Genomic DNA, 22,321 nt, shown 5'->3' with positions numbered 1-22,321 from the left:
GTGAAAGAACAAATCCAACCGTTATCCACCAACTCAGCCCGCAAAGCGCGTTTCTACCGCACCAGACATGCGGTACTACCGCATGGCACTGCGGTACTACCGCTGGCGAGGCAGGGTCTAGACCAGACTTGTAGCACAGAGGCAGAGAGCGCTAGAACCGCTGGCGTGGTACTACCGCGCCCCCTTGCGGTACTACCGCAAGGCAGGAATAGTCTACGCTGAGAAGGCACGGACATATAAAAATACATCCGTGACTACTTCCGCTGAGTTTTGATCTATGCAAAAATCCGACATGGTACTACCGCAAGCCCGGAGCGGTACTACCATGTAGGGCGCGGATGTAAAAAATTACATCCGCCCTACTTCCGCTCATGTTTTTGTGCCTGGCCAGAGCTCACGGTACTACCATGCCGATGGCACGGTACTACGCGTAGGGCGCGGATGTAAAAAATTAAATCCGCCCCTACTACCGCTCGAGCAGCTACGCCTGGCCTGAGGCCACGGTACTACCGCTCCCAAGGAGCGGCAATACCGTGAGCACCTACAGTACTACTGTGCTGGAGGCCGGTACTACCTTAAGGGCCTGTGGTAGTACCGCTCTGGAGAGCAGTACTGCCGCCTGCCTCAGTTCAGTAACATTAGGAGTCCTTCATTTTGCAGAGACATGGAGAGACGGAGGATGCTCCAAAGAGCCAAAGGAAAGGTGGTGCAAAAAGGGACAAACGTGTACGTGTTGATTTCATCCAAACCTTTCCAACGCGGACCCCCTCTTCATAGTACGGCTTTCCTACGACTCAAATCCACCAAAAAGAAATGTAGAGAAACGCCATCTTCAATAGTCTTTGAGGGGCACTAAATCGTCCTGTCTTTAGACATGATATATCTGAAATGCTCAATGCACAAGATTAGTCCGCAAAAGCATTGTCATCAATCACCAAACCTACTAAGGGATAAATATGCCCTTACACATGGTGTTAACATGTTGAAATATCCAGATGACCCCGCTTTTATGTTTAAGGAATAGTGATGATTTGAAAAGTTCTAAGAATATAAAGTTAATTATTATTTTTATTTGAACTTCTATCAGGATTGGAAGTGAATTTCAACAAGAGTGTTTTTTGGTCCTGGTAAAGCTAGCAAGAAACAAGATAGTTATGATGCAAGTTTTACCTGTCCTGGTTAACCGACATGTGTTGCATTCTATAGCATCCAGTGCTTTTGGCCATATGAAATTTCTTTCAACGCACATATATATTCTCTTGGAATATCCGGTGAAATCTTCATATTATACATGCATAGTCCAAGTGACAGTGGTGTCCTTTCCCTTGGTGAAGTTGGGGAGCCAGGGTTGATGTACATGTTGGAAGGATCAAATAGGTCGACCAAAGGGGGGGCATGAATAGGAGACTGCAAAATTTTAGCTTCACTTGCCAATGTTATGGTAGGTGTGAATAAAGTAAATTCACCGTATATGCACTCTACGGTGAGAACAACCTATATGGAAAGCAAGCTAACCCACTAGGAAGCAAGAGAAACAAGTTAGTTGGCAAGAAAACACAAGTAAAGGCGCGAACATAGATCAACCATCGAAGTCGGAGACGCATATGTATCCCAAAGGTCACACTTTTGGGGAGTGCTAATATCCATTGAAGAAGTGTGAAAGCCAAAGCTCCCGAACGCTACCAAGTATGTCACCCTAGTCTCCCTATGAGCCACCCCCGACAAATCATCCTCACTCGTGGTTGGTCCTGAAGGTGACACTGAACCATTACAAACATCCCTAGTGCACCACTATTGTCTACTATGCAACTTTATTCTTGTAGACTCTGTTGGGGCCCTCCAAGCGCAGAGTTTCGTAGGACAGCAACAACTTTCCCTTAGTGGATGACCTGAGGTTTATCAATCCATGGGAGGTGTAGGATGAAGATGGCCTCTCTCAAACAACCCTGCAAATCAAATACAAGACATCTTTTGTGTCCCCAACACACCCAATACAATGGTAAATTGTATAGGTGAACTAGTTCGGCCAAGAGATGGTGATACAAGTGTAGTATGGATAGTAATATATGTTTTTGTAATCTGAAATAATAAAATAAGCAAGGTGGCAAGTGATAAAAGTGAGCACAAACGGTATTGCAATGCTTGTAAATAAGGCCTAGGGTTCATACTTTCACTAGTGCAATCTCTCAACATCACTAGCATAATTGAATCACATAACAATCCCTTAAAGTGCAGTGAATAATTGCTCCAAAGTCTCTATTCCTACCAGGGAAAGTAGGATGGAACCGCATAGATAGTAAACCACCTCAAAGTTGTGTTTCCAATCGATCTTATGAAGCATCCCAAAGTTTCATGAATAGTTCTAGATATCGTACGAGGACAACACGATATGATACGCATAAATCAACTCTAATGTCACCTAGATTCCCCATGTCACCACGAGTATCCATGAGTGAGACATGCATCAAGTGATCTCAAATCCAAAATATTAAATCCAATGACAAAGAAACCTCAAAGAGCAAGATTCAATTCACCACAAAAGAGATAGAGCGAAAGAACACTATATGATCCAACTATATTAACAAAGCTCGTGGTACATCAAGATCGTGTCTTATCAAGATCACGAGAGATAGAGATCAAACACATGGCTACTGGTACATACCATCATCCCCAAGGGTGAACTACTCCCTCCTTGTTATGGAGGCAACAGGGATGATGAAGATGGCCTCTGGTGATGGCTTCCTCCTCCTGCAGGGTGCCGGAATAGGGCTCTGGATGAGATCGCTTTGGAACAGAGGCTTTTGGCGGCAGAAAAACTCATCTAGGTTAACTTTCGGGGGTTTGTGAATATATAGGATTTTTGGAATCACGCCAAGGGGAGTCCCGAGGGCCCCACAAGCTCACATGGCGTGTCCCTAGGGGGTGTCACCCTTGAGCTTATGCACCCCTGGGCACCTCCTAGCTAACTGACTCCCTCCTGAAGCTTCGTGGGTCTCTTTCCTTCCATAAAAAATCATCGTAAATTTTTGTCGCGTTTGGACTTCGTTTGGTATGGTTTTTCTGTGAACTCAAAGAAATAGACAAAAAACAGGAAGTGGCATTGGGCATTAGATTAATATGTTAGTCCATAAAAATAATATAAAAGTACACCAAAACCACGTAGAACTCATGTAAATATAGAATCCAGAGAAAATATACCCTGGGGGCCCGAGAGTCGGATGGCCTGGGGACCCAGAGTATCCAGAGAGAAAGCCTGGACTTCAGGGACCTGGTCCCTAGACCCTAGGGACCTGGAGGTCCCAACATTAGTGCACTTTGGCAGAGATGAGAAAGTGGCAATAAGTAGTTTTGGTGATTGGTAGTATTTCCATGAATAACACATATACTAAAACACTAGAATGAGTATAGTGTTGTTAATTATGACTGAAATATAAAGTCCATAATTATGCAAGGCAATCAATTAACTTCAAAGTTCAACATGAACAAATATTAAAGGAAATAACTAGAGAAAATATTATACAGGAGATTTGACCTAGAAGACAAATCTTGAAAAGGTAAAGAAAAGACTAGACAAAATGTTATAAATGGAGATTTGACCTACAGGACAAAGTTTGCTTGATCCTGGAAGCTAAGCCCCCATGAACTTTAGCTTTCTATAGTGCTCAGATAATCAATGACCTTCATTTCGATGCATCTCACGTATCCTTCTTTGATCGTTCATAGCAACAAATATGTATCCACTCCATCGCTTTTAGCAAAGAAGCATACAATAATAAACAGCTTTAATAATTAAGTTGTCAAGTGATTCAAGTGTTTTCTATTGCAATCTAAACTGCAAACAGTTAATCATGAATGAAGTACTTAACCCAAAAAAATCTAGAAAGCACACACAATTCACCCAAGAAAATGGATAAATTCAACGAAGAACTCGAGAAATATTGTACATGGAGATTTGACCCACTGGACAAAGCCAGGTGCTTGTTCCTGAAAGCATGCACCCATGCACTTTACTACCTTTCTAGAATGCTCAAAATACAAGCACTACCTAGTATCAAGTAAACTAGACTTCCAAAAGGTCGCCTCCTCCAAGTCCAAGTGCAAACCCTACAAGCCCCACCTCCCATGATACCTCATTTCAGCTCGGCAAATCTCTTTCCAGATGGGGACCATCTGGTACATGCCACACACAAAAACTAAGCCCTCCACTGAGGTTAGGGAGCAAGCATAGTAGTGCAACAGGATACATATACTTTGTGTGAAGATTTCGAAACAAACAACTCCCACTAGGCGCTGTTGGGCACTGACCCAACCAAAAAGAAGCAAGAACAACCAAAAGTGATTCGCTCAAGAGCAGTATCTCGTTTTGTAATAGGGCGCCGGACGCGGGAGAGGGCCGGTAGGAGTGGGAAGAGATACGATCGATCCATATATAGAGAAAAGTTGGTTAAGCACTACTACCACTTACCCCATTGGCCCGTTTCACTACACAGCTCTCTGCACGGTAAGATTCTCTCCCAAAGTGAGGAAGTGAAAATGCATGTATGCGTGCGTAGTAGACAAGGAGAAAGAGGAACTCATGCATGCACCTCATGTGGTCAGGTAGTATATATTACCAAATCATCTCTTGGTAAGGTGGCCGAGTGTTCAGGTAGTCTAGTGCTCACTCCCTTTTTACCACGGTTCTTCACCCAATCAGAACTTTGTCATGGCACAGAACTTTGTCGATTCGGCACACGTAGCTACATGTAACTGGACGATCTACACTACTACTCCTAGAATGGAGATGAAAAGAAGAGAAAGGGATTGATTGCATGGGGTGCAAGGATCTGATCGTAAAGCAATGGGAGGGAGGGACAGGGCGCCCATATATCCCGGGACGCATCGCTCTCCATCCAATAACGTTACGTAACATGATGGATAGGGCCGAAAGGAAGCAGCGCCGAATGCGCGAGGGATGCTCCCCCGTATCTCCGATCATGGCGCCTTGCTAGCTAGGAGTATAATCATTCAACTCACACCCCACCCCACCCGTTTTCTATTCTATTTCACTCCATTCCGGATGAAAGTCCATGATATCATCATATCATCGCTCCATACCATACGTGCATGATTCGTCGATCGGCCCATCCGGCCGGGTTACAGGGGTGCCGGGTTGCGATCGCCGCCCATGCCGTCCCAAGTCCCGATCGATCGCCTCTCAGAAGCTTCCAGCCTGACACGTCCAGTGCTCAGCTAGCCACACTTACGTAACGGATCGAACTGAAACCCGTTGCGTCGTGTGATGGACGGGACGGGACGGCAGACAACCCGTTAGACATGCCATGTGCCCCACGGAATACAATATCTGCCCCGAGACCCGGAAAACCGCGTACGCATCCACCCATCCGAACTAGCTAGTAGGATAATCAATCAATCAGTCCAGCTCTCGATTGTTTTGTTTAGGTATGTAGCTAAACAACTGGGAGATACAATACTCCATCAACGTCAAGCTAGTGTGTACCATCGTACAGCCAGGCCGATCGGCGCAGCCAGCCGGCGGCGACGCACATCGGCACATGGCCTGCCGCGCCGTGTAGCCCGTGGACCGAGGGATCCCGGACGGTCGTGCGCCGCCCGCCCCGCCCGCGCCCGCGCCCGGGCCCGCGCTGTCGCCGGCCGACCCGGCACGCTGCGCCCCAGCCACCCCGACACCCCAGACTAGCCACACCACACCACACCACACACAGCCCCCGCCGCGTGCTGCGCTCGATCGTTGCACCTACGTGTCCGCGTATGTCATTGTCAGCCCATGCGCTGGCTCTATGCCAACTTACTTACTCGCGATGCCCTTCCTTCGCGTCCCCGCCTATAAAACATGGGCGCCAACCCTACCCTTGCCAAGCCAACGCAAGCAACACACACATCGTCTTCTCTTCTCAGCGAGCCAGAGCTATCAGACCTCGTCATTCACATCGCATCCAAACGTACTTGCAAAGTTCTTCCCTACCGCAAGCACTACGCGGCATCTTCCCACGTCCACTGGAAATGGAAGCTACCGACAGCCTCCTCATGGCCACCGAGCTCAGGCTGGGCCTCCCCGGCACCGACGACAAGCCACACAAGATCACCTCGGTGATGTCGCCGCCGGCGACTCCCAGGGGCAAGAAGCGCACCCTGGACGCCTTCGAGGCCACCGCCTCCGATGAGGCCGACAGGTCCGACGACGTCGAGACCGCAGCCCCCGTGCCCAAGTGAGTACCAGCCCAACCCCTTCAGCTTCCGTGCTCACTACCTTATTCTTCTTCCTCCAACTCCAAGGCCAGAGTTCTTACATGCATGCTTGTCTCAACTCTCGCAGAGCACAAGTTGTCGGGTGGCCGCCGGTGAGGCGCTGCTTCCAGGCGGCGGCGAGCAAGAGCAAGGCGAAGAAAGCGGACGAGGCCAGCAGCAAAAACACGCCGTCTGCGGCGGCGCCGGCGAGCACCAACGGCTCCTTCGTCAAAGTGAGCATGGACGGAGCGCCCTACCTGAGGAAGGTCGACATGAGGATGTACAAGGGCTACAGGGAGCTCAGGGAGGCCCTGGAGGCCATGTTCGTCTGCTTCTCCGGGGCAGACGGCGGCGCTTCCAACGGCGGCGGCGCAAACCCGGCCGAGTACGCCATCACCTACGAGGACAAGGACGGCGACCTCATGCTTGTCGGAGACGTGCCCTTCGAGTAAGTCTTGATCCATTTGATCACTTCTTCATCTTAAAGATCATTTTGTGAAGCAGTGACTTATGATCTTTGTTCTTGCGTTTTTGCAGTATGTTCAGCGGCACATGCAAGAAGTTGAGGATCATCAAGAGATCCGAAGCCACAGGCCTGGGATCCAAATGATGAAGATTTGAGAAGCAAGATGATATCATGGCCTCTCTCTCTTTTTTCTTTTTAAGGTTTATACTTTTTGTTCTTCGATCTGGGTTCGATCACCAAGCCAAAAGGGATGAGCTTGGTGCATCAGAGAGCACACATGGATGTGTGCCCTTTGTTTGGGTCCTTGAAGTAGGCCTTTTTAGAAGCACAAAGGAGATGTGGAGATTTGGGTTAAACTCTCCATGTGTTTGTACAAACGAAACAGTTATATTGATTGTTGATCACTTATCATCATGCATGTTTTGCCGGGGGGCTTTCCTTCCGGTTTCCCCTTGGTTGTGCTTTTGTATTCAAGTTGTCAAGCCACTTTATCATCAACACTATTGTGTTGGTTGTTGTTTGTGAGCACCACTTGTTTATGCATTCTCAATCCGAGTCCAAAGGATGTTTAGGTGCGGTGGGCAAGTGATATCTGCGATGATCGAGCATTTCGACAACGTTTCAATCTGTTGTGTACGGTACAACCAAATTGGATGGATCTTCCACTTGTTTAGCTAAGACTGCAAACACAGATGGAACACATGTGATTTGTTTTGTACCACCGCAACATTTTAAGGCCTCTTTAATCGAAGGAATTTCAAACATATTGTGTACGATTTCTATATGCTTAGAGAACTTGATAGATTTGATAGGAAACCTTTTGGATGTTACTTATGAGCCACTTCTCATCCGATACCAAATAGAAATTTCTATTCGAGAGTTCATATGCTATGTAAAAATATCGCCATAGTGCCAATTCCGTTCCGACATGGTTTTCAATCCTGTTAAGATTCAAGGGTTTCTAACATCACATTCCTGTGTTTTAGAGTCTTGCGAACCGTGGAGGCTCTGTTGAATCTTAGACCTAATGACACTACGAAAGGAAGGACGACTAGTTCCATCCGAATCTTTGGCCCATGTTCCCAGAGACGTTGACTTGAATCGGAATTCGGAACCATGTGCCGCTGATGAGATTAAAATTCGATCGCAGCCTCATTCATGGCCGATTACTCGATCCAAAATACCAAATTGTAGACAGCAGCTCAGTCAAACGAGATTCACAAGACTGGTCAAGCGAGTAACACACACGGCCCATGCAATCCGGCCTGCATTTTGCTGTCAACACATGCGCCGGTCGATCCGTGGGCGGACAGCGCGCATGCGGTGCACATGACCGCTGGATCCAAGCGTCCACACCACCGGCATCCATCATCAATAAATCGAGTGAGGTCTTCCCACACACACAAAAAAAAAAAAGAGTGAGGTCTTCATCTTCTTCCTTTTTTTGCCGGGGGAAAGAGTATCCCTCTTTATCCCACTTCTCAAGAGAAAATTACATAAACTGACTGCAACCATCTTCATACTAGAAGCACAAAAGAAATCGAAGCCACCCTTTGTGCCTTCAGGGATGGTCTTTATGGCTTTCCCCCCCCTACTTTTTTACCGGAAGAAGTGAGGTCTTCATCCACATCCCAAGACCAAATTAGCCATCTTTATTGGTATTATTTTGAGTCTAATTAGCCATCTCTATTAAGAATTTTTTTTTTGAAACGGCTTTATAAAGAATTTAAGATACAAGAGAAAACGAAGTCTACTACTATACCCCTTATGCCTTCTGGATGGTGCGATGGCTTGGCTGCTGAAGTAGATGGTGCCTGGAGAAACGGTAGGCACATGTGCCCTTCAGAAAAGAGAGAGGGAGATAATAGCCGTCTGGTCGACACAAATTTCGGTGCAAATCATCGTTGTCTGGCCATCGACGTGTATCCTGCTGGTTCGATGTGCGCCCCTCAACAGTGAGATATATTCCTAGCACAAGTTGCGATATTCGGGGACAGATTCGACAGTGCAGAAACCTCCCACGTATAAACTGCAAACTCTTGCTAGTCATCTGATTAGACGGGACTCGACCGACGGAACGCGTCAACTGATGTGCGGACGACAGAGCTTCTCGTACATGGTCATGTTCACAATTTGTCACTACCACCGACGTGGAACACATGGACTAATAATAAAGCTTCCGGAGCCTACCTATGTACAACAAAAACCGAGACGCGCAGATGACTTGGCGCAACTAACGCACCTTTCTAGTACTACATGATACGATACTGGAGCTGGATACTTGGGGGTCAGAATTCAGAAGCTTCCTCCCTCCTAGAGCAGGGCTTAGTCGCTGGCGTCAGATGTCATGAAGTCGTCGGCGTACATGTAGGAGACTGGTTTCCTCTGTTTGTCCTGCAGGGAACCCATCCTCGAGTCCAAGATCGCCAGCTGGGAGACGACCCAGTTGGGGTTGTTCCTCCCCTCAACCCACAGCGCTTCGCCGGTGCTCTTGTGCTTGAAGTCTGGATACCTTGGGTTCTTCTGCTGACACGTACGTAAAATCATTAGTCATCATTGTATGGATTAGGCGGAGGGGGCATATATTTCTTCAAAGAAAACGTATGATGGCCAAATCATTGGTGCAAACAAATGAATATACATGAATGAAAATGCAACCGACTGCTAAGATGAAGCTTGTGGGGGGCTAGGGACGGAAGATGGCACGAGACTTCACAACCTAACACGGTGTGGCTGAACCTAACATGATGAATCCTTTTTGCAAGTTATTAAGAAGAAAAGTCAAGAGCTATTTGGAGATTCCAATTATAAAATTAGACCAAACTAAAACTAATCGCAGTCCCATGTAATACAATATCTTGTAGCATGGAGAGGGGGAATAACGTAAACCGAATTGATTTAGTGTACCTCCATAAAATTAATAGTTATCGATTTAGTGTGCCTCCATAAAATTATACTATAAAGTTTCAGAAAATCTGTAAAATAGTTACCGATCTAATGTTGTACCTCCATAAAATTAATCTCAAATTCTGCAAATGTTTGGCAAGATGGACAAGAAAAAATACTAGAGAACTGTTCGCCCAAAGAATTTCATGAAAACTACTCCCTCCGTCACATAATATAAGAGCGTAAAACGCTCTTATATTATGGAATGGAGGGAGTAATAAATTATGAACTACATGTAAAGAGGGAGAAAACAATAAAAGTGACTATCCACACGAAATTCCTATTCCCTCCGTTCTGAATTATAAGATGTTCTAACTTTTTTTCTGATTCGGATATACATAGACACATTTTAGTGCATTCACTCATTTCTCAGTCCGTATGTAGTCGACGTTGAAATATCCAAAACATCTTATAAAAGTGAACAGAGGGAGTACTTTGTTACTCCTAATGCTAATAGAGGAGAGAGAATACAGGGAGGGGATCCAACTGAGTGGAGATGAGAAAAGGAGGAAGATAACCCATCACATCAGTTTTTATCTCGTCGGTGATCATAATCTTTCTCCTCTCAGTCCAATAGCTCGCTTGGCTAACTCAATGCTAGAGTATACAACCAGATCTCATCCTTTCCCTCTCATGTCCAGCGATCATGAACAGAGATATTGACGTGGCACCAACCACAGCAGTGCACCAACAGCAATAGCTTCAGCGATGAAGAGGTTCAACAACAGTGGCAATAACCAATAGCAATGACGGAAAGCAATGCTGGCACCTCGCAGTCCTCCCTTGTGGTCCATGCCCCCCTGATTTACGGGTCTTGTTCCCAGCAAATTATATTGCTGTCGAACCCTAAAGCACATATCACATTTGACCAGACATTTGGAAACTATGGTGTACTATACATATCATGGCGACCAAGGTTTTTAAGGCGGCCATAAGGTGATCAACCCCTGCCTTACCGCCTAAGCTCCTAAGGTGGAAGAAATGTTTTGGCGCTGCCAGGGCACCTTACAGCCTAAGCGGCATCAAAGTGTCGCCTTATGGACACCTTAAAAACATGGATGGTGTTTTACTTTCATTTGTTACTGGTCTTTTCTAGAAATTCAAGATGAATGATTTTGACAATTCTCTGTGAGCATATAACACTGAACCATAGTTTTTAAGGCGGTAAAGCAAGGCGAGGGCGAGGCCCCTAAGCCCTGCCACCTTAGCTTTTAAAATTTAAGGTGAGGAGGTAAGGCGTGGCAAGGCGACGCCTTAGCCATTACAGGAACAGAACAGTGGGCAGTTTAGCACATATATTACAACGGGAAATGGAAAAGAGTGAAAAATGGCCCACTGGTTATGCACTTCCCCATGGCCCAAAAGCCCAAGTAGTAGCCATATACTCCTCCCATGGCCTAATTCCACTGCCCCTCTGTTCTCCCTCAGCACAACCACCACACATCTTCTGCTCCCTTTTCCTCCTGATACAAGCACATAACCCTCACACTCATCCCTTCTCCTCACAACCCCACCAGACCCTACTCCCTCACTGCAACCTCTATTCATCCTCACAACGACAGCAGAGTATATAGGGGAGGGGAAGGCGAATGTGGAAGCACACACGCGACAGGATGCTTGCGGGAGTGCAGGAGGTGGAGGGGTCGTCATCTCCAAGCCCCAGGGGCAGCCACAGCGAGGAACATGAAGTGGGAGAGACCCCTGGAGGCGGCAGACACTTCAATAAGGCAGCCATACGCTAGATGTCTAAGGCACAGGTGACACCTTGCCACCCTAGGGCTCCTCAGCACTGAAGCAACACTTAGGCAATGCCTTGCAATCACGACTGACACAAGTGATAAGTCATAACCCACTGAGCAACTCAAGCAGCAATATTGCCACAGTACTTATGTTGATTAAGCCGGCACAGAATATATAAGGTGTGCAGAACACTGAGGAAGGGCCCAGGCACTCTTCTAAAATTTCGGAAGCCATGCCCAATCTTCCTGTCCAAAGGGAAAAATGGAAAATACAAGCCCTGAGTCTTGAACCAAAGAAGAAAAAATATTAAAGAGAGTTCTTATTTTATTTCATGTTTCTCGGCTACATTCGGCATCTTACCATTTTTATTTTCCATGTTGGCTACTCTCCAAGACTCCTCTCTGTCTCTCAACTAAGTGATTCTAAAAATGCAGGAATAGGGTAGGAATGCATGCGTAAAACAGAGGACTGGTAAACCCATTCCTATGATCCCAAGGGGCCTTAACAGTGTGCCCATGTTTTGTACTCAGTCATTTGCTAATGGATGCACACTCCTAAAATGTGTGGTTTACATACAAAGAGACATTAGCGCATAGAAAACAATATACGTCAAAGCATCTAAAATTCTAAATGCCCCAAAAGGAATAAAAGAAGGAGATGTAACCTTATCTTTCCTGTTATCCCACCATTCAAGAGGATTAGCAAAGAATGCTTGCCACAGTGCTTCAGTTGAACGGGAGGAGGAACTCATGTAATCTCCCTTCTTATTCTCAGTTGAACCAGAGGTAGAATCAGTACCAACATACTCTCCATGCTTTCCACCTTTAATTCACAACCAAGTGTCACCCATTACTATTTTCCAATATATTTTTCTTACATCAATATACAGCTACCTGGCACGCAGTTATGTGTATCTAGAGCCTCTTAAGAGTTGAGACCAGGCTATATACATACAGGAAAGATGTAATTTTGAACCAAGAATGCCCAATTAAACAAATCCATAAAACTTGATGCAATTCAGTGTGCAAATGTCTGACAATCAAGCGAGAAAGAGTACTCATCTTGTGTTGCAATTTTTGGCATTATAATCCAGGATAAATTTGGCTACATAAGATAACTTCTCACAGCCTTCTCTGCAATCTTTCAGAAGTAACTTGCTATATTCTAAAAGGTGCACAGGATATAACACTTTAAATAGAGACCTTAAATAGAGGGGCCTATAACACGTGATTTTGAAGACTACAGAACAATATCCAAGCTCCAGAATGACTAGGCATTGAACATTGACAGTTTGAAGGAAATGTGAGCACTACAAAATGTAAACAATTACACTACTGCCATCTACTGAAAGTAAATATCGCGAACAGGCAAATAAATAACATAAGACAGAAGTATGAACATTGAGAAGAGAAGCAGTAGCTTTACGATACAAAATGAAGATATAAGCAAGCCAGCTCGAGTTAAATCCATACCGTCCTGGCTTGACTCTGAATATAACCGCACAGGTTGGAAGGACTCAATGAAGTTGAACTGTTGAACGACAACCTGCAAAATATACAGGTACTGTTCAAAACCACGAGAAGGAGCCGTGATGGCAACAGCATGAAAAGAAAATATGTTAAGTCAAATACAAATTATTTGCAGAGATGTACCTTGTAGTAAACCTGCCTCTTCTCAGGCCCCTCATCAACAGTATCTGATACAAGCCGTCCAGAAACAAATATTCGGTCTCCCTGTTTTACATGCTCAGAGGCCATAATAGCCAAGTCATCCCAAAATGCAAGAGTTACCCTACAACCACCACCCATTAAACACTTATGATTAATACTCATAATAATTCATATTAAGAATGTAATGGACAATTATGTAAAGTTGTAAACCATTATTTAACATGTGACAAACAGATGGTACAGCATGACTTGAATAGCAACAAAGAGGTACAGTTCCAAATTATCCTTAAGTGATGCAACAAACTTTAGTTTTGGGTTAGCAAACTTATTGGTCAAAGGGAAAGAATTATTGCATCATGCAAATCGGAGTTTCAGACTTAACTAATCTGTTAATCATGCTGTTGACTTCATGCTTAATCTGTACCATGCTCTTGGTTTCATGCTTAACCTGTAAATGATGCTTGCAGAAGATGTCCACAACACGTTTGTTGATAACATATTTCTGAATCTTGTCAAGTGGTACATAACTCTTATAGCTACTCCCTCCATCCCATAATATAAGAGCGTTTTTGACACTGCACTAGTGTAAAAAACACTCTTATATTATGGGATGGAAGGAGTAGCTAACAACCCCAAGGAAGAAGCATACTAAAACTTTTCCTGCCCCAACTAAAGTCCCTTTAAACTGAGGCATCAATCTACGGCAAGGAACCGTACATAGCGCACGTTTGTTCTATTAGTAATTTGTAACATCTCCATATTTACATCAACAGAAAATTGATGGCCTATTGATTGATGGTGCAAAAAAACGGGCAAATTGCTCCCCTCTGCATAGTGCCGAACATTTGGCGGCATCCACGAACTACCATGCTAGTTACACTACTAAACACGGCCAAACACGTTAACGGCATCCGCGCGAGCTGTAATCATGAGCCAGCACAGCTCAGGCTCAGCCAATGCGAAATTACTTACCATGTGGTCTCGGTGGCCGACTTCCAGACGGCAATGCGCCCCCGCGCGACGGAGGCGCCGCTGGGGAGCTGGCGCAGCTCGATGTCGGTGCCCACCGTCCCTATAAGCCGCACCGAGTTGCAGAGCTCCCTGCTCCACGGGATCTCGTCCGGGCGCTGCGTCGTCGGAGCCGCCTGCTGCGGCGCGGCGGCATCGCCGTAGCCGGCCGAGCAGCGGAGGCGGCCGCTCCGCGAGAGCAGCGGCGGCAGGCGGAGATGGGAGGAGCTGAGGAGGGTACGGCGGCGGCGGCCGGGGCCCGAGCTCAAGGTAGGGTTTAGGGTTTTGAGCGGGGAGGCGACGGCGAGGAGAGCCATGGCGATAATTTCGGGATTTTGCCTTCCTTTCCACTCTCGAGAGTGGCCTCGCGAGTTTATTGCCCGGGGGAGGAAAGTGTGGCTTCTTCTTTCTCTGCTGCCTGGGCCCAAAACGTGTGGCTATAGTGGCTGACAATGCGGGCCCACCCGCCAGTGTCTCGACTATAACCCTTGCACATCCTCACTACTACAAATCAAACTAAGCTGGCAATGTCAGGCACAATTCTTCACTGCTCTATTCCAAACTGATGTACATAATTTTCAACAGGAAAAACAGCAGACATGTACACAAGTAACCTCATACATTGATGTACACAAGTAACCTCATACATTAGCAACATGGTATTTCAGAGGGGACGCATTTTCGCCGGTTACAAATAATACTGCTGCATGGCCTGCAAGAACAACAAAAACAGGGAGCAATGTGCTAGAACATCACGGTGTTTTTACATACACAACTTTACTCTTCTAGTTCACGATCGTTGGCCCGGTCCTCATGTGCTCTCTTTCCTACTCGATGCCTCTAGCTCCCTTTTCTCTTCATCGTCGCTGCTGCTGACCGCCGTGGGGGTTGTGGGTGGAGGCTGGTCGCCGCCTTCCTCGGGTTCTTTCTTCAGTTCTGTTTCAAATTCCTTGGCTGCCTGAGAGTGGATTTAGATAGAGAGACAGGTAAGGAAACAAGTCATAAACTGGGACTGAATAGTCTGCCTACAGAGAAGAGTAACAGTAATATGACTTGATAGGACAAAACAAACTAGAGCAGCGTTCCTCAGAATATACAAACAAGTGCTAGGTCTCATGTATATAGCCATATTAGTCAAGAACACTGTTGTCATCCTTAAGAGTTGGCAGTGCTCATTTTCAGACATGTAGAGGCAGCGAAGGAGGAGTATGCAAGCACATGTTTTTGACTGTGAATCCAGGACTGTGTGATTTGGGTATTTGATCAAAATGCATATCAGAACATATCACTGGTGCAGGAGGAAATCAGGTTGAGCCATGTATTTAGCATAGCTCTCTATTTCCCTCCAATACTTATCCCACCAAATTCCCATTGCTTCACGGGCAAATTAAAAGCACACTAGAGCACATTGACCACAGATCCAAGACTCACACTCATGCTGACCCATGCATCAGCAAGTGCAAGTACAGAAGGAATGGGACAACCACACACATTTCGACTAGATAACATAACACAACATTGCAAAGCAGACAACAGCATGAAACACAGACCAAGATCATCTACCAAGGCATATATGTATATGTACCCGCCGAATGAATTCCTTGATGATTTAATCTAATAACTGCAAACCGCGCAGGCTAGCTCAAGTTTGTCTGGTTGTAAATCAAAATGGCCACAGTGATCGAGCTTAAAGCTTCAAATATTCCCAAACTATCCCGTTTTCATCGATAAGTTTCTCACATCAACCCAAATATTCCCTGATTGACACAATTATGTGCAATGAAAATGCTAGAGATGCGAGCACTGGGGCCCCACTCCTTAGTTCAGTTCATGTTAAAATGATTGAAATGACAGAACACATGCATGCAGTAGTGTTCATGCTGATCAGATAGCAGCATATAAAAATTACCAAAATCATCTACTTCAGCCAATTGGCACAAAGCATGTCCCATAGTCCCATAGTGTTAAAGCTCAAATGCTTCAGCGATTTGACTACCTGAATTAGGCATCTAGAAATCGAGTACTGATTTTAAGTTGCCCCTCTTTGTGACTTTGTTATACTCGACTGCCACGATTTCATAAGAAAAATAATTTCGCTGTTTTACAGACGGATACACGCTATCTTTACTAATTTAGGGTCCAATTCCGTACCTGCTGGAAGCTCTTGACGGTCTTGCCGACGCTGCGGCCGATCTCGGGGAGCTGCTTGGGCCCGAACAGCAGCGCGGCGACGCCGGCGATGACGACCATCTCCGGCACGCCGAGCCCGAACAGGCACTTGCACCCGAGCGCGCCGCCCCCCGCGCCCGTCCGCCTGGGCCGCGCGGCCACCGCCACAGAAGCCGCCGCCACGGCGAGCCCGCTGCCCGAGGCGAAGGAGGACGCCCTCGAGGAGAGCCAGGCGGCGGCGAGGCGCGCTCGGTACGCCGTACTCCTCGCCGGCGGTGGCGCTCGGGAGGAGGAGTAGGTCGCGACTGGAGCAATCACCATGGCTGCCGCTCGCTCGCCGGAGTGATAGGAAATGGGAGGAGTCGCGGAGATTTTTCTGATGGGATAGCGTTCTGTGGTTTCTGCGTCAGCACGTGCTTCTCTCGTGTGCTCTCGACGGCTGTTTTATGCACATGGGCCGTCATATGGTCCGGCCCATATGATTGGGCCACTGACAATAGGCTATAATTGTTTTGTGCGAGCAGGCGAGAAATAAACATCACTGATGTCTCAAAAAAAAAACATCACTGATTCTCTGCTGCAAAAAGAAGAACATCACTGATCTTCTGGGTTTCGGTCCAATGGCTATCTCTGATCAGATGCCCAACATTGGTGCAATTGTTCTTTCCCCTAAAACAAATGCTGCAACTGTTCTTCTGTGATTGTGATGACTACAACGTCCTGCAGTTTTTTCTTTTAAGTAAGGTGCTCGGAAAAAAAGTTGCCCGTGCGGAATAGGGTATTTTGGAGGACGAGCTCCATGGCACTTGTTTTTTTTTGAAAAAAATTGAATATCATATTTTTAAGATTCAGAAAATCTGAAAAAATCACACGCGTTTATATGCAACTGTTCTTCTGTGATTGTGATGACTACAGCGTCTTGCAGTTTTTTCTTTTAAGTAAGGTGCTCGCAGAAAAGTTGCCCATGCGGAGTAGGGTATTTTGGAGGACGAGCTCCATGGTACTTGTTTTTTTTTTTTGAAAAATTGAATATCATATTTTTAAGATTCAGAAAATCTGAAAAAATCACATGTGTTTATACTAATCTGTTTTACATGTGTGTACAGTACATTGTGGTGAGAGCTACACAAAAGACAAAAATCATGATTTTCTCCTTTTTGTGTAGCTGTCACCATAATGTGTTTCATCTTCAAATTATACACGCATGTACTATACATCCATATGAACGCGTGTGATATTTTAGATTTTTTTGAAACTTCAAATAAGATTTTCAACGGTGGTGATGATCCAACGGTCTTGAAGAGCTCCGACCAGTCTTGGTGGCATTGTTGAACTATCTTTTCAGCTCGGCCACCTCGTTTTGATGCTTATGTCTTCTGTGTGATATTTGTTGCGGGAGGCGGCGCTATCCACGGTTTGTTTTCTTGGTGCGTGCTTGACGTTTTGGAAACCTGACAACCTATCCAGTGTTCATGCGGGCTCTCGGCTGAGTGCTTCTGCCTTACCGGCAGTGCAATGCCCTTCGACCCTGGGCGACAGGGCAGAGGGCTTCTTCAGTGGTGTAGACATATGCCACTTTGACAACGTCTCGCCGACTAGGAGCAAATAAAGGTGAGATCTTTCTCCGATGGTCTCCTTGCCTTCTTGATATCGCCTTCCCACTCTGGTGTAGTTAGCAGGGTGAACAAGGCGTCGACATTGTAGCTATTTTGCTTCCTTGTTCGTTGTCTATTACTCCTTCCGTCCTATAATATAAGAGCGTTTTTTACACCAGTAATTGTTTCCTCAACGCTATTGCTGTTTTTTTTATGTCTATATGATGTTAGTCGCTGCAATTCCTGATCGGTTGTTGGCTTTATATTAACACAAAGGCGGGTTCATCTCGAGCCTTCATTCAAAAGAAATACTCCATCCATTCATAAATATAAGATGTTTTAAAGAAATTCTGAATAGATGTATATATACATGTTTCAGTGTGTTTGTTCATCATTTTGGTCCGTATGCAGTCTCTGTTGAAACATCTAAAACATTTTATATTGGTGAACGGAACGAGTAATTGATCACGTGCAGACGTGCCAAACTGTTGTGGAATATATGCCGTCGTACGTGCTTATCATCGCCAGCAATCCTCTCCGTTTTCCTCTCCGCTGACGGTGGTAGTACTCATGACGATAGGCCTACCAAGAAAAATATGACAAGAACAGAAGATTATTTTGGCTTCTCTTTGCAATGTCAAACACCAACCTCAGTATGCATGCGCCTCTCCATTCGCTCATGCTGCAGCTGCTCCATCGCGCCTATTTTCTTCTCGTGGCCTTGTCGGCCAGCGCGCATACTCAAATGCAATACTCCCTTTTCACCAGTTTAGACCGGAGAAGTTGCAGATTACAGTAGCTTCAGGGAATTAACTACTGTAGGAGATAAGCTGGCGTTGCAAGTTACTTATAGTTTTGTCACTAAGCTACTGTCAATTACCTTAATTCCATGATGCCCATGTCAAGGTCGCTCCTTTTTCGCCCGCTGGTATCTGACCCACGCACCCACTCGCTTTCGTCGACATCGATCAACTCCTAGGCTTCCTGAACCTGTTTTGACTTCTCATTCACTACTGCCCACTGACACCTGCAATAGGTTCACCATTGATGCTGATCACTTGACACAAATTAGGAGTTTCTGAAAGTAGAATGTGCGTGCAAATCACTTAACAGAAATTAGGAGTTTGGGAAACTAGAATGTGCGTGCTAATCACTTAACAATAAAAATCACCAATTATACTTCTAAACAGGATCATGCAAACCTTGGTGCAGTACTAGTCATCTGTATTGCATCAAAACCTTTAGTGTCCACTTCCAGTTCTGATATTCAGGCATTTCCATAGCGTATACGAGCCAGTTATTGGAATCGATTGCTTCTGTTTGACCACGACTTGCACTAGTCTACTTTTACCGAGATGCTTACTCGTCGATAGGTTCCAATCGTCCTGCCAACCTTTGTGCGTCATGAAAAGCGATTACGGGCATATTCCTCAGCAAGGCATATTCATTGGCGCTTCAAACGGACGGACGCGGATGACTCTTCCATATCTGGGCAATCATCAGGCCACCACTGAAGGACAGACATGAATGAACTGACATGGAAAACGACCAGCACAACAAACAAGAACGCGCTGAGATATTGTTGCGAGTTAAGACAGGAAATTCGTTCCTTGGTCCTTTTCAATTTCCAAATCCTGACAGTAATTACAGTAGTCGTTAATGCGTAAGCAGCTACACATGCATACTCGTGGCCTCGTGGGACAGTTGCAGGCAGCAGAGCTGCAGTTTTCTTCTGGTTCAGACGTTCAGCAGAGCAGAGTACCTGCCAGGGAAGAATAGTTTACTGTGCTCGCAGGAAGCACCTTGTAGTGGCTGTCATGGCACTAATTTATTATTACCACTAATTGTCTTTGGAAAGCCCTCAGGTTTGCATTATGCATGTGGAGTTTTTAAAGGACAAGAAACAAGTAGGCTACCTTCCACAGAGCTCAGACAATGTTCCAACCTGAATCATGTCGCCTATGGCCTAAGGCTACCATATAGTAGTACCATTGGATTCAAGCCTTCAAGTTGAAGCAAGCATCACAAATCATGGTTCAACTAACAACCTAGCATCTCCTTGCAAAGACAGACATCACTTTGATTGAATGGACTAACAACCAAGGACAAAAATTATGTCATTGTGTTAATTTTGGTTCCAACTTGGTGCATGCAGTGTACTATCAGTGTATGGTTATAGTCAAAAGATCAACACAATTATAAGGGCAATGTTACTATCATCAGATTCAGACCTTCAGGCTAGCACCACAAAGACACAGAATCTAGATTCATTCCCACAAAATTTCTAATCACAAGCATCAAAATCAGAGTGAATGAACTAATAACAAATCTACCCCCTTCAATCTGCCACAAAGTCCTAGTTAGCTCTTTCTGGCATCAGATCATACATGTACATCCCCCAACTCCTCCTCACAATTCCTCGCATCCATGCCACGCCATGACCACCTCCCCAAGCTCCGTCCTAAGCGCGTCCCATCCGAACGCCTGGACCTCCTCCTCGTCGCCTGCCTCCAGCCGAAGCTCGACGAGCATCAGGGGCGGCGCCACCTCCGACATCTCCATGGACATGGCCACGAGCCCCGACAGGCCGCCCAGTGGCAGCCGCTCTACTCCTTTCTTGCCCACCATGAAGTAACCGAGCTTTGCGCCCGAGTGCCCGAGCTGCTCGACCATCTGCTCCGGCGACGCCGTCGTCATGAACCGCTTCTCCCGGCTCCGCCGGTTCTCGCCGAAGAGTCCCGACAGGTCGAGCCCCGGCGACATGCTTATGATGTCGAACGCGTTGAGCGTCGGCGGGGCCTGGAACAAGAGGTCGCGCTCCGGCGCGCCGCCGAGGAGGCTGCCGAGCTGCGAGTCCAGGCTGAGCGACCGTTTGAACCACGGGTGGCTGGAGAGCTCGGCGACCGTGAGGCGGGTGGCTGGGTTTGGGTCGAGCAGGCGGCTCACGAGGCGTCGCGCCGGCTGGGACACCCACTCCGGGAGCGTGTACTCGCGGCGGTGCGCCTTCCTGCACATCTCGGCGATGTTGGAGTCGTCGAACGGCAGGCGGCCGGCGAGGAGGACGTAGAGGATGACGCCGCAGGACCATGCGTCGGCCTTGACGCCGTCGTAGGCCTTGCGGCGGAGCACCTCGGGCGCGGCGAAGGCGGGCGTGCCGCAGGCGGTGTGCAGGCGGCCGTCGTCGCGGTGGGACTCCGGGAGCGCGGCGAGGCCGAAGTCGCAGACCTTGAGGTTGCCGTCGGCGTCGATGAGGACGTTCTGCGGCTTGACGTCGCGATGGGAGACGCCGCGCGCGTGGCAGTAGATGAGCGCGGAGACGAGCTGGAGGAAGACGCGGCGCGCGGCGTGCTCGGGGAGGCGGCGCGACGGGAGCGAGGCGAGCCTGGAGAGCAGGTCGCCGCCGGGGGCGAGCTCCATGACGAGGTAGACCTTGGAGCGCGTGGCGAGCACCTCGTGGAGGCGCAGCACGTTGGGGTGGCGGAGGCGGCGCATGGCGGAGACCTCGCCGAGCACGCGCGCGTCCATGCCGGCCGTGGCGGCCAGCTCGGGCTTGTCGAGCACCTTGATGGCCACGGCCTCGCCGCCGACGAGGGAGCGCGCGTGGTAGACCTTGGCGAAGGTGCCGCGGCCGAGGAGGCGGCCGAGCTCGTACTTGCCGAGCAGCGGGGCGGCGTGCTTGCCTGCCTTGCTCTTGGCGACGGCCATGGGCGGCGGCGACACCGAGGCGAGAGCGGGCGGGATGCTCTGGCTGGCGTGGCGGGCTACGCGGTGGTGCTGTGGTTTACAGGGGGCGTCGGTATATATTGGGGCGACCGTGGTTGGGCTCCTCACGTTGTTTATGCCCTAGTGGGCTCTCTGTTTTTGTCTCTAGCTTTTGTATTAGTGCTGGCAGAAGAGTGTTTACTTCTCGTGCATTCGCCTCGGAGAAACAAATAGTAATTGGACCGTAGATATTACTACATAATATTCGTTTTATTAAGCATAATAAAACTAGATCTTCTTCATTGGCAGCAAGATATGGTCCGGCCGAAGCTGGACTTCACAGGTCACGGTGAGGACTGAGCTGTCAGTGTGCTTTCACCTGGATATATATTAGATCTACGTGTGATAAAAATCCTTTATAAAATATCAAGTGTAAAATATACTAATATATATGCCAAAACCCGTTAAAAAAATATCTGCGCCAAGTTGTCTTTTACCTCATCAAGTATAGATTTCATCTTGTACTATTTTCTTTCTATTTCATTTCATTTCTGCAAACATGCCAGACCTTACACTCGAACTAAACGCAGAATCGTCGGTTTGTATCCAAGTACATAAATAAATAAAGGCGCACGCCTGACAAACTGTCTAATTAACGTTCAATAATTCTTCTAAAAAGATGTGCAGTGAAAATAGCTTTATTTGGAAAAAAAGCAAGTAACTGACAACTTTTATTTCTTTTGGAAATGGAGTGTTGCTGTGTAGTGAGAAGTTGT

At 46.9% G+C, this 22,321-nt stretch overlaps 3 protein-coding genes across 3 annotated transcripts; 1 reads left to right on the top strand and 2 right to left on the bottom strand.

Annotated features, from left to right (window-relative positions):
- Positions 1-5,864: 5,864 nt before the first annotated feature.
- On the top strand, positions 5,865-7,129 carry LOC119311736 (auxin-responsive protein IAA12-like). Its single transcript, XM_037587430.1, has 3 exons — positions 5,865-6,230; positions 6,338-6,697; positions 6,787-7,129. The coding sequence occupies exons 1-3, from the start codon at positions 6,025-6,027 to the stop codon at positions 6,857-6,859; spliced, it is 639 nt and encodes a 212-aa protein (XP_037443327.1). The 5' UTR covers positions 5,865-6,024; the 3' UTR covers positions 6,860-7,129.
- Positions 7,130-8,738: 1,609 nt separating this feature from the next.
- Positions 8,739-14,442, bottom strand: LOC119311735 (protein OSB2, chloroplastic-like). The gene is made up of 5 exons (XM_037587429.1): positions 14,044-14,442; positions 13,054-13,192; positions 12,874-12,946; positions 12,066-12,223; positions 8,739-9,238 (listed from the first exon to the last, which is right to left on the bottom strand). Exons 1-5 carry the CDS (start codon positions 14,394-14,396, stop codon positions 9,041-9,043), a joined length of 921 nt encoding a protein of 306 aa, XP_037443326.1. The 5' UTR covers positions 14,397-14,442; the 3' UTR covers positions 8,739-9,040.
- Positions 14,443-14,632: 190 nt separating this feature from the next.
- Positions 14,633-21,634, bottom strand: LOC119311734 (CBL-interacting protein kinase 7-like). The gene is made up of 3 exons (XM_037587428.1): positions 20,257-21,634; positions 16,231-16,393; positions 14,633-15,037 (listed from the first exon to the last, which is right to left on the bottom strand). Exons 1-3 carry the CDS (start codon positions 21,546-21,548, stop codon positions 14,891-14,893), a joined length of 1,602 nt encoding a protein of 533 aa, XP_037443325.1. The 5' UTR covers positions 21,549-21,634; the 3' UTR covers positions 14,633-14,890.
- Between the last annotated feature and the right edge of the window lie 687 nt (positions 21,635-22,321).

Source organism: Triticum dicoccoides, chromosome 5B, assembly GCF_002162155.2.
Source record: "Triticum dicoccoides isolate Atlit2015 ecotype Zavitan chromosome 5B, WEW_v2.0, whole genome shotgun sequence".
NCBI classification, from domain to species: domain Eukaryota; kingdom Viridiplantae; phylum Streptophyta; class Magnoliopsida; order Poales; family Poaceae; genus Triticum; species Triticum dicoccoides.
Note: the sequence above shows the minus strand (reverse complement) of the source record. Positions and strands in the feature narration are given on the sequence as shown.